At 41.8% G+C, this 12879-nt stretch overlaps 1 protein-coding gene across 7 annotated transcripts in view; it reads right to left on the bottom strand.

Moving 5' to 3' along the window:
- Nucleotides 1-12879, bottom strand: part of AKAP9 (A-kinase anchoring protein 9) — a 377557-nt gene that overhangs the window by 91789 nt on the left and 272889 nt on the right. For 6 of the 7 annotated variants that reach the window (XM_073629643.1, XM_073629641.1, XM_073629642.1 and 3 more), the window contains 2 exons: nucleotides 5973-6011; nucleotides 1065-1297 (listed from right to left, as the gene is read on the bottom strand). In XM_073629643.1, coding sequence (XP_073485744.1) covers nucleotides 1065-1297; nucleotides 5973-6011 — 272 coding nt within the window. The remainder of the gene's footprint in view (nucleotides 1-1064; nucleotides 1298-5972; nucleotides 6012-12879) is intronic. The other variant, XM_073629640.1, reaches the window with a different exon arrangement.

Here is a 12879-nt window from a genome sequence, read left to right on the forward strand (position 1 = left end):
TGCAGGGGGAAGCTCCACAATGAAGGCAACTACTTTAGCAAAAGCCAATTTTACATTTTTAACAATACCGTACTTTTTCATTTGAAAGCTAATCTCTAGCTTTTAGTGAAGTTTAAATAGTTCATTTGGACTAAGCTGGTCCAAAGGAAGTATTTACTTCACTAAGACCTGCAGTGGCTCTCAGTGCTGTGTGAACTATATGTAGTCTCAGCTACATATAGTAGATGTTCCAGCAATGGGATGGGAACTTCCTGTCCTGCTCCAGGAACAAAATTGAATAGGGCTGAGCGCTGCTCAGTCATTCATATGTAGCTTTGTATTCTCTGAATATATATAACTTTTCCTCCGATTAGTTGAGGCAGGGATCATCACTTCATCTGTCTGCCTCAGCCAATCAGAGGGAGCTTTGTATTAATTCAGAGAATACAAAGCTTCCTATGAATGGCTCCTTAGTGCTCAGCCTGACTCAATTTTGTTTCCCGGGAGTGGGACGGGAATTTTTTTTGCCACTTCCAGAACACAGAGCTGTATAATGTAGGTAGCTGAAGCTACCTACAGTTCATACAGCGCTGAGAGCAGCTGCATCTCTTAGTGAAGTAAATAGTTCATTTGGACTAGCTGGGACCAAAGTTGTTTAAACTTCACTAAAAGTTGGAGAACAGCTTTCAATTAAGCAAATAAAATTGTGGCGTTCCACTTTAAAGGTTGGCCATACATTATGCTTTTTTCTTACTAAACTTCCTTTAGATTTACCTTCAACTATGTAGTGAGAAGGCCTGCCTGACTGCATACAATTTGAAAGTGTTTAGGTTTGACCTAATATTATATAGTTTTGGTAAATTTAAAAGGTAAATTGTATAATATATGGCCAACCTAAGATCAACTTATGTAATACACTGGCTTGAGTTCTGCTTTTAATTAGTTTGACTAACTTTCATTGACTTTTTCTTGTACACACTTAGTTTTTGTTGGCTTGTTTATGATAACTAGAGCAAAGCAAAATGTCTTGTGAGGGTTCGGACCAGAAAGCACCTGCCTGATATCTCCCTTGCTCCTTCACTTACATCTAAAAACCTGCGGGTCTTCTCCAGCTGTTTCTCCAGGGAAAGGTTCTTCTGGCGCAGGTCTTCCAGAATGGTATTCTTTTCTTGTTCCATCTCCAGGTTATGGCTGACCTGTTCCTCAAGCTCCACCTCTAGCACTTTCACTTGCTTGTGAAGGTCTCCCGAGTCCTTCTCTGCTTGACGTTGAACCTCAATCTTCTCCTTCAAGAGCTTCTCGGTCTCCTCTAAGAGCTCTGCGGAAAGACGTCACAGAGGATGTGTTAGGCCCAACTCTGTGGAAGCCATGTCTATTTACAGTGTCTTGATAACCCAAATGCCTGTGTTCAGAAAAATACTGGACTGACTGACATATCGGAATTAGTCGTTTAAGGCTCTTACTGTAAAGAATTGGTTTTTGACCCAATTTGAGCAGATTTAGGAAATTCACCACAATACACCGAAGCAAAGTTGCGGGGCTGCGGCTGCCCAATCCAGCTTTCCTGATGTATTTGTAAATTAACCCCAGAAAAATCTAAACTGAAATTTACACCTAACTAAAAGCCTAAAATAACCCTCATGAGTGCAAATTTATGGACTTAAAGTGGTTATAAACCCAAGAAAAAAAAAAAAAAAAACCTGCAAGACAAAGGCATAATGAGCTAGTATGCATAGCATACTAGCTCATTATGAATTACTTACCTGAGAACGAAGCCCCCGCAGCCGTCCTCGTACACCACTGTGGCCGGCGACATTTCTCCCTGAGTTACTTACGGGTATCACGGGTTCCGGTGCTGTGATTAACCGGAGCTGCAATGACGTCACTCCCACACATGCGCGCGGGAGCCGCCAGTAACGGCACAGTCTAACTGAAGCAACGGCAGTTTGCTTCAGTGCGCATGTGCCGATGACGTTGGCACATGCAAATACAGGAGATATCTCCTAAACCGTTCAGGTTTAGGAGATATCCAGGGTAGCTACAGGCAAGCCTTATTATAGGCTTATCTGTAGCAAAAAGTGTGTTGTAAAGGGTTTGCAACCACTTTAAAGGGGTAGCTTTACTAAACCTGGTGGCACTCAGAATCTGATGCAGCTGTGCATGGTAGCCAATCAGCTTCTAACTTCAGCTTGTTCAATTAAGCTTTGGCAATAAAACCTGGAATCTGATTGGTTTCTTTGCAGAGCTGAACACAATTTTGCACTCTCCAGTTTTAGCAAATAACTCCCAGAGTTATTGCCTAAAGGCAATTTTTTTTTCATTGTGGATAGATTAAGGGAGGGTTATAACTCCTGTCAGTTTTTTGCCATCTGTGTCCCCTTGCGCAGATTTCCCTTCACTTTCTGACCGGTAGTCAAAACTGGAAGCAAGAGGAAAGCCCTCCAAATAGTGGAAATCCCAGGTTTGCACCAGAACTAGTGTCCCCATTTGAAAATTTCCCCTCTATTCCTGTTTTAGGACAACCCAATATTTGGAATTTTCTTTTACTTTCACTTTCAGTGATAATGGTAAACAGGACAAATAGAGAGGGTGAATCTCCCTAATGGGGTCACAGACAGCAATAAAAAATTGATAAGATTTCTAACTTCTCTCTCCAAAAAAAAATAAATTTGCCTTTAGTGACACACTAGGGGAACTTCAGTAATGTTTTTCATCGTTCTATCAAATCTTCTGCCCTTGTTGTTTTAACTTTGTATAGTAAAATACCTTATACAGCCCACTTCCTGTTTCTTGTCTGGTAAAAAGCCTAGGCTTATGACATCATGCACAGCTCACTCACATGTGAGTTTGCCAAGAAGGGAGGGGGGGGGTGAGTCATAAGAGGGCCAATGAGAGCTGCAGAGCTGGAGGTGTGCCTCAGTGTGTCTGTGTAAATCCAGGAAGTGAACAGGCAGCAGCTTCAGCTGCCCACAGTTAAAATGGATGCAGCCAGACTCAGTGGAGGGAGATTTCTGCAGCATATTTGGCGAGTACAGAGTCAAAGTATATATGAAATAATATGCAAAGTGGTTGGAGGGAAGCTTCAGAATGACAAAGACTCAGACGACAAATGTGCAATAACCCAAAACCCCATACTTCTATTTTAAGTGGGTCAAAAATATAATACCATGTCAAACAGACAAATTACCATATAAAAACACAATAATGTAAATGTAGGAACAAGGTTCTCCAGACTGTGCTCTAAAAAAGTTCAACAGTAATTCTGACAATGCTACCTGAGAACTTGGAAGGTCCCAGTGCATCTTGGCAGAAGTACAGGGGACATAGTTCAGTGTCTGACGAGGCTTTTTATTTTATTTTTTTAAATGAAACAGATTCAATACAAGTCCAAAAGACCAGGCAGAGACCCTCAGCACATCTGCGCATGCAGCAGATATACAAAAATGGTACATCAGGGGACTAAAGTTCCTCTTTAAATGCTACATTTCTTTTAATATTAATACACGTTTAATGTAATATTTTGCATTAAATTAAACCATTTTCCCCTATATTCCAATATGTCAGTCGTCAGAATCCAATATTTTTCCCAGCACATCTGAAAGCCAGGACGTGTCAGCCCAGTGCACCGGGTGCAATTAGACACACACAGTCTAATACTTTCCATGGTTTGAACTGAAAACTTTCACCGGGTGCTATTACAAGGGAAAGAGATCCGTCACAAAGATGATTAATGTGAAAATGAAAAGAAAATCACCAGTTGCTAAATGCAATTTTCTTCCCGCTGTCTCAGCGAGCCCTGCCTATTACCATCATCTTAAGAGAATGTGATCGTCCAATGTTCGGTGATCCAAAAACAGAACAGAATAAAAATTTCAGTTCTTGTGATAGAATTCTGAATCAGGAATGATAGCGAGTGAAACATGATCGTAACTGAAGGATAAGATGATGGTTATTTCGGGGATATGGTGCATGTTAAGGAAAAGAGGTCAGGAATATAAGAGATTCTCCAGGAAAGGGCTAAGCACCTTCCATTTCCTCACCAAGGAAACCTATTCATCCATTTAAAGTTCTCCATACATTAACTTCCAGAAGAGAGCAAGAGCTGTGTGACATCTCAGCCCTCATCTGAAATCAGCTGTATCTAAACAGACTGGCGGCTAGAGGAGACTGCTGCCATAGATACCACTTTATACAGTTCATTTAGAACACTGGTCTCCAATCTGCGGCCCTTTGCTTTATCATAACCACCGATACCAGCAGTGGCCCCTCCCACACACACAAACACACACACACTCTGACGGGGCACAATGCCTCCCAATTACACCAATGATGGGGCACAGTTCCTCCCAATTGCACCAACAATGGGGTACAATTCCTCCCAATGGTACCAACAATGGGGCACGACTCCTCCCAATGACACCAACGATGGGGCACAACTCCTCCCAATGACACCAATGATGGGGCACAACTCCTCCCAATGACACCAACGATGGGGCACAACTCCTCCCAATGACACCAACGATGGGGCACAACTCCTCCCAATGACACCAAAGATAAGGCATTGTTTTTTCCCACTTTCCCCACCTTTTCTACTCCAAATGGCCACAGTACGGCCCCCCAAAAGTCTGAGGGACCGTATACTGGCCTTTAGTTTAGAAGGCTTGGAGACCCATTCTTTAGAATCTATAACATTCTAATGAACAGCCTTGTACCTTTGGCATCTGCTGGTTTTCATTCAGCACTACAGCTTAGGTCTTAGGACTTTAAAGTGAGGCCACAGTCACGATCCCACGTCAGATTAACAGGATTTTCTCTTTGCTCGTGTTGTTGATAGACGTCTGTCTGTGACTTCTGCCCGATTGTTCATGCCTTAGATTGTTCCTGTGTTCTGTTTAGCGCTGTTTGTACCCGGCTTATCTAAGTTTATTCCGATCATCAGCCTGTTACTGATGCTATTGTCTGTCTGGAACCTGGACGGTCTATACTTAAAGCGGGGTTAAACTCAAATTTTTAACATAATCTTACCCCCTGCAGTTAATTGCATAGATGTTCAAATGCCGCACAAAATTTTTTTTTATTGCTGTAATTACCTTTATATTGTACTTTATTGTGGCACTTCCTGTCTCTCCTCCCATGGGAGTAGGCGTGTTTATTGCCTTTCACCGGCGCCGCACTGTCTCCTGGGAGCTTAGTGTCAGGCTTCCCAAGATTCAGTGCGGAAACAATAATCATGCGTGTGAACAAGCTGTGAATGAACAGCATTCACCGCATCCAGGAAATCAATGCTTGTGGGCCTCACATGCCCACAAGCAAGATGGAAACACCCAGCATCACATTTTTTAAGTTATTCTTCAGTACGAAAACAGACAGAGGCGTAAATATTACACCCAAACTGTGAGTATTATTTTGGGATTAGCAAAGTGTCTCAATGACCTAAAAAAAAAAAAAAAAAGATTGGTCGCCGGACTCCCGCTTTAACCTGGTCAGCGGCTGGCAGCCATTTTCTTTGGCCATTAGTCTGAGAACTTAGAGTACTCTAACATCTGTTGTGCCTGTTGGCGGTTTCTCCTGGCAACACAAAAGGTCTACCAAACTTCATGACAGGACAGGCAGCACCCCATACAACAGCAGCCCATGTCAATAAAAGCCTTCCAATAGAGGCTTAGACTTCATACAGCCCTCAGGAAAGTGAGCAAGTCTTGGCCTGTAAATCACTCAGCAGAACCCCTTGGCAAGTGGAAGGAGATTAACCCTTTTCTATAGAACCTCTCGGAGCCCCTTACTAGCAAAAGGGGCTAGAAGCACCAACAGAACAGGTAGTCAGGTTAGGAAAGATCAGAAGCAGGTTATTTCAGCAGTGGCAAGCCAGGATTGGTTAGTGCGAAGGAATCAGACAGTGGAAGCCCAAAAAAAGCCAAAGAGGATTAATTCATTCCCAATCTGTGCTCTTAAACACCCGGTTACAAGGCTGGCCATGCGGGATACAAACACACCTTCGTTGGGAGCTGCAACGACTGCAGCTTCTACTAAGCCTGGGAGGATAGAGAACAAAACAAATGCAGTGTATGTAATTCACATGCCGTCTACAGTTCTTCTGCAATGTGATAATACTGGAGAGAGGAGAGAAATCAGCACGGGGTGAACAGGGAGTGAAATTAGACTGAAGCAATGTGGAGATAGCTCATTCAAGAGAATACTATGTGAATTAATGATCTCATCATCAGTATACAGGTCTTAGTAATATTCCTGTGACGTCATCAAGACAGAAGGACCAACGTAGGCTAAACTGCAGCTGCAGCCAACCAAACATTTATAAAACACACAGGATAAAAAAAATGACAGCATGTCATAAAAAAAAAAAACTTGACAGCATGTCATAAACAAAACATGACAGCAAGCAAAAGTTTAACCTTTTAACAAAGGGCAGATATTGCCCAGTTTTCTTACTGTTTTAAGTTCCTTAAGTTTTATAAATGCCTCCCAGTGGGTTTGGAATGACCAAGATCTGTTATACTGATGGCCTTACCTGTTCTGGGAGACGAGTGTGAGATTTGAGCCCAATATACAACATGTTATTACCCAAGAATAAAACAAAATGTGTTAAAACAGGAGGATGAAGTGGCAATGATCTGAAAGCGGACCTGTCACTAAGGTTCAGGTAGACAAACCAAAGAATCCATTAAAAAACCCTTTACTTTTCAAAATGTCTCTCAGCTGGTATATTAGCTGGGTTTCTACACACTTCATACTTTATTGTATACCTTTTTTTTACATACAAAGGAGTTTTAGGCAAACAGCAAACTAATATTCTCAGTGCTATGTATTTGTGTTATGTGCAATATTCTCTCATTAATCAGTTGAGAAATGTGGGCCAAAAAAACTTCAACAAAAGGAGCTTTGGGCATATGCTGTACACAATGTTTCTATGCCCAAGCTGCCACCAGTGTTGCCAACCGTCAGTATTTTTACTGGCAGCCAGTAAAAACAGGCAATTTTCTCCTGCCAGTAAATGCCAGTAAAAGTAAAAGGTTGCCAGTAAAAAATGATGGCTGTGACGCTCGGCTTGGTCCGGCTGAGACCATCCGAGTGCCTGCTACCATGTGATCGGGCGGCTCTGGCGGAGGCGATGCCTGAGCATGTCGTGTGATGTCATGGTGCAATGGAGCCAAGCAGAGCGGCCAGAGCCTCATGTGTGGGTCTGCGGTATGGGAGCAAGGCAGGCTGGGACCGGGACCGTCAGTGCTGTGTAGACTGGAGTGAACTGGAGGGACCTCTTGGCTTGGGGAGAGACTGTCACTGTGACTCAGGAGGGGACGTGTTGTGTCGGTGAGGTGTCACCATCATCTGTGCTGCTGCACACTGCTGTCAGTATCGCTGTGAGAGTCAATTTTATGTGTGTGTGCACCCATTCTAATTTCTTGCACTCCTGAGTCCTGTCCCTGAGCCACTCACTTACTATATCGAAAATAAAATAAGAAATATGTTTTTTACCTTAAACCATATTGCTAATTGCATATTGTATTTGTTTGTAGCCTAAATACTCTCATTTCCACTTAAAACTGTAATTTTGTAACTTTTGGAAATGCCAGTAAAAACTTGGCTGTGCCAGTAAATGTTGGGTGTTGTGTCAGTAAATTTCAATCTGGTAGGTTGGCAACACTGGCTGCCACTCTCCAGCTGTTCTTGCTTGGCAAACTCCCGTCTGTTATTTTGCATCTGCCACTGTGTACATTAGGCTTTTGCACAGTGTTAAAGTGGTTGTAAACTTCTCAAAGGAAAAATGAACAAAGCATTTCCCTCTAAAGTGTACTTGCCTCAATTCAAAGCACCTAATATGAATCCCGTCTGCTCGGTCATTCCTCTTGATTCACTTCTGACAGTCTATGTCAAAACCAGATAATCCCAGGAGATGCCCCCTCCCCCTTTCAGCACAGCAGGTGATTGACAGTCTCAGCTGTGCATGTTTCCCTATTGGATTGTGTCCTTTCCCTTCCACTTAGGTCTCAGATTACACTCGGCTCCCTGCTCTATGCTGTGCAGTGTGTGACATCAGCTCCCCACTCCCTGCCCTCTGAAGCTAAGAAATGCTGTGTAAAATAAGTGTGCTTTAGGAGGCTATAGAGGAGAGGAGCTGAAGATAAACAGGTACAACTTATGTAGGTGGATTTGTTTCATATCTGTGTATGACCTGAGGCTAGTCACTTCATTTGGTACAGTGCCTTGAAAAAGTATTCATAACCTTTAAAATTTTTAACATTTTGTCATGTTACATCCAAAAACGTAAATGTATTTTATGTAATAGACCAACACAGAGTGGCACATAATTGTGAAGCAAAATGAAAATGATAAACGGTTTTCCAAATATTTTCCAAACAAAGTGTGACGTGTATTTCTATTCAGCCCCCTTTACTCTGATACCCCTTACTAAAATCTAGTGGAACCAATTGCATTCAGAAGTCACCTAATAAATAAATAGAGTCCACCTGTGTGTAACTTAATCTCAGTATAAATACAGATGTTCTGTGAAGCCCTCAGAGGTTTGTTAACCACTTCAGCCCCGGAAGATTTGGCTGCTGAATGACCAGGCCATTTTTTGTGATTCAGAACTGCGTTGCTTTAACTGAAAATTGCGCAGTCGTGCGACGCTGCACCCAAACAAAATTGACGTCCTTTTTTTCCCAAAAATAGAGCTTTCTCTTGGTGGTATTTGATCGCCTCTGTGTTTTTTATTTTTTACGCTATAAATAAAAAAAGAGCGGCAATTTTGAAAAAACACAATATTTTGTACTTTTTGCTATCATAAATATCCCCATTTTTTCATTTAAAAAAAGCTAATTTTTTCTCAGTTTGGGCTGAAATGTATTCTTCTATATATTTTTGGTAAAAAAAAAAAATTGCAATAAGCGTATATAGATTGGTTTGCACAAAAGTTACAGCGTCTACAAAATAGGTGATAGATTTATAGCATTTTTATTATTATTTTTTTTTTTTTTACTAGTAATGGTGGCGATCTGCGATTTTTATCGGAACTTCGACATTATGGCGGACACATTTTTGGGACCATTGGCATTTATACAACGATCAGTGCTATAAAAATGCATTGATTACTGTAAAAAGGTCACTGGCAGGGAAGGGGTTAACACTAGGGGGCGATCAAGGGGTTAACTGTGTGCGGAGGGGACTGACCTAGAGGAAATGACAGATCGTGATTCCTAGCTATTAGGAACTCACGATCTGTCATTCTTCACAGAACAGGGATTTGTATCCTTACACACACACGTCCCTGCTCTGACTCTTGTACCCGTGATCGCTCGTGGCCAGCAGTCATCGCGACCGTTGCCCACGAGCAGCGGCACCCCCACAGTGTAGCGGGCATGCGCGCCTGCTATCCCGATCCCGCGAGCTGACGTACAGCTACGGCGATTCACGGGATGCTGGCCTGTCGCAGTATAATGACGGTGGCTGGTCGGCAAGCGGTTAAAGAACCTTAGTGAACAAACAGCACCATCAAGACCAAGGAACATACCAGACAGGTCAGGGATAAAGTTGCGGAGAAGTTTAAAGTAGGGTTAGGTTATAAAAAACAAACCAAGCTTTGAACATCTCACAGAGCACTTTTCAATCCATCACCCGAAAATCCAAAATGGAAAGATTATGGCACCACTGCAAACCTACCAAGAAATGGCCGTCCAACTAAACTGAAAGGCCGGGCAAGGAGAGCATTAATCAGAGAAGCAGCCAAGAGGTCCATGGTAACTCTGGAGGAGCTGCAGAGATCCACAGCTCAGGTGGGAGAATCTGTCCACAGGGCAACTATTAGTCGTGTTCTCCACAAATCCGACCTTTATGGAAGAATGGCAAGAAAGCTATTGTTGAAAGAAAGACACAAGAAGTCCCGTTTGCAGTTTGCAAGAAGCCATGTGGGGGACACAGCCAGATGAGACCAAAATTAAACTTTTTGGCCTAAAAGCGAAACGCTATGTGTGGTGGAAAACTAACACTGCGCATCACCTTGAACACACCATCCCCACCATGAAACATGGTGGTGGCAGCATCATGTTTCTTGTTGTGGGGATGCTTTTCTTCAGCAGGGACAGGGAAGCTGTTCAGAGTTAATGGGAAGATGGATGGGGCCAAATACAGGGCAACCTTAGAAGAAAACTTTTTAGAGTCTGCAAAAGATTTGAGACTGAGGCGGAGGTTCACCTTCCAGCAGGACAACGACCCTAAACATACAGCCTGAGCTACAATGGAATGGTTTAGATCAAAGCATATTCATGTGTGAGAATGTTCCAATCAAAGTCCAGACCTAAATCCAATTGAGAATCTGTGGCAAGACTTGAAAATTGCTGTTCACAGACGCTCTCCATCCAATCTAACAGAGCCTGAGCTATTTTGCAAAGAAGAATAGGCAAAAATGTCCCTCTCTAGATGTGCAAAGCTGGTAGAGACATCCCCAAAAAGACTTGCAGCTGTAATTGCAGTGAAAGGTGGTTCTACAAAGTATTGACTCAGGGGGGCTGAATACAAATGCACGCCACACTTTTCAGATATTTGTAAAAAAAATTTGAAAACCATTTATCATTTTCCTTCCACTTCACAATTATGTGCCACTTTGTGTTGGTTTATCACATAAAATCCAAATAAAATACATTTAAGTTTATGGTTGTAACATGACAAAATGTGGAAAAATTCAAGGGGTGTGAATACTTTTTCAAGGCACTGTATAAGTAAGAGTTTACGAACACTTTCAGAAGCTTCACTGACAAATACCATGAAGCAATATTCTCACATTGTATCAACACTGTATCATTCATATCCAGATCAAAGGGGTAACATTTTTTTTTTAAAACAAGTTTTTTTGCCATATGCATAAAGATAGTACAGTTCACCAATTTCAAGAACATATAAATTGAATACATACATTTCAGGAAGAGAAGTATTCCATATATACATTCACAAGTTAGCCAACGTACATACAGCAAATTTCTTTTGGTGTTAAAGGTGGTAACCTTTGATGTGCATATGATGTCAGTTAAAAAAACTTTATAAGCTAAACGAAAAAAAAAAAAAAATCAATTCCCATTTAACTCCTTATTAACCCTTTGTTAACCTAAATGTACACCTTCCCTCTCTTATCTATAATTCTTCTGCTGATTTTTTTTCCCATTTTTTATCCTCAAAATTTTTTCGTTTTATTTTTAAAAAAAATTGCAAAACTGAAAAAAAAAAAAAAACTGTAAAATTGTAAATAAGGCTGCTATGTTTTGTACAAGAATCAGAATTTTAGTGTCACTATAATTTGGACAGATTATAACCTAAAATGTAGAATTTTTAACTCCAGCAACACTAGTTTTCTTAAAATGAAGACTGGTCAATTAATTTTTTTCTTTTAGTTTTGTTACGTGTTTTTGTTTATGAACCAGATAAAAAAGAAAAATCAGGAAGACAATCTACCGTATATACTCGAGTATAAGTCGAATTTTTCAGCACATTTTTTTGTGCTGAAAGTGCCCCCCTCGACTTATACTCGAGTCAAGCACTTTTCTGCAGCAAAAAATTTCATTTTCCGAACCGACTTTGGGGCCCTGTATCTCTAGGAACCCCAAATTTGGTGTGCAAACCCAGTGGAACTGGTACCACAACATATCCAAAGATGAAGTTCCTAGCACTAAGTGGCCCCGAGATACGGGGCCCCAAAATCGGTTCGGAAAATGTCATTCTCTGCTGCAGAAAAGTGCTTGACATTTTCTGAACCGACTTTGGGGCCCCGTATCTCAGGGTCACTTAGTGCTAGGAACCCCAAATTTGGTGTGCAAACCCAGTGGAACTGGTACCACAACATATCCAAAGATGAAGTTCCTAGCACTAAGTGGCCCCGAGATACGGGGCCCCAAAATCGGTTCGGAAAATGTCATTCTCTGCTGCAGAAAAGTGCTTGACATTTTCTGAACCGACTTTGGGGCCCCGTATCTCAGGGTCACTTGGTGCTAGGAACCCCAAATTTGGTGTGCAAACCCAGGGGAACTGGTTCCATAACATATCCAAAGTTGGGATTCCTAGCACCAAGTGGCCCTGAGATACGGGGCCCCAAAACCGGTTTGGAAAATGTCATTCTCTGCTGCAGAAAAGTGCTTGACATTTTATTCCCATGTCCTGCAAACTGAAAATTGACTGGCCGCTTATATACATTTTTGGTAATCTGCGTTTATATTCCCATGTCCTGCAAACTGAAAATTGACTGGCCGCTTATATACATTTTTGGTAAATCTGTTTGTCACCGCTGTCTCAACTCCATCTGTAGCCATGCTCACATTATTTCAATGTTTATTTAGCCATTAAGTCTTACCTAAATTATGGGTTTCCTTATCTTTACAATTTTGGCCTTTTAGTCCCTTGCAGTTTGATTGTGGTATGAAAGTTATGCCCTGCTTGCTGTATTCCTAATATCCCCTCCTAATTGATTAATTGCCAGATTCTATCCACACCCAACACAGTATATAACAAGGCCTTCTTTACGGGGGAGCACATACAGGGGGCTGCACATACAGGGGGTTCTTCCAAAGAAGTGGGGTTCTGAAAATAAGTGACACTTCTGCTCTTGTACTTCAGCGATTTGCACAAAGCTTACCATAGCAGATTGCAGGTGATCTTATTTTCATATTATCTCACCTTCTCTGAAACATGCTCTCTTTACCTCTCCTCCTCTTCACAATTGCAGCCTCTCTCCTCAAGCTCTCTTTTCTACATCCCTCTGCTCCACCACACAATCTGTACATATCACCCTCACTTCTCCCCTCCCCCTACTACTGCACTCATTACCTCTTTCTAACTCTAAGCCCACTTGCTAACATACCCCCCAGGATACTAAAGCATGTCCCCTCATACAAATCATATTCT

Source organism: Aquarana catesbeiana, linkage group LG05 (assembly GCF_042186555.1).
Source record: "Aquarana catesbeiana isolate 2022-GZ linkage group LG05, ASM4218655v1, whole genome shotgun sequence".
NCBI classification, from domain to species: domain Eukaryota; kingdom Metazoa; phylum Chordata; class Amphibia; order Anura; family Ranidae; genus Aquarana; species Aquarana catesbeiana.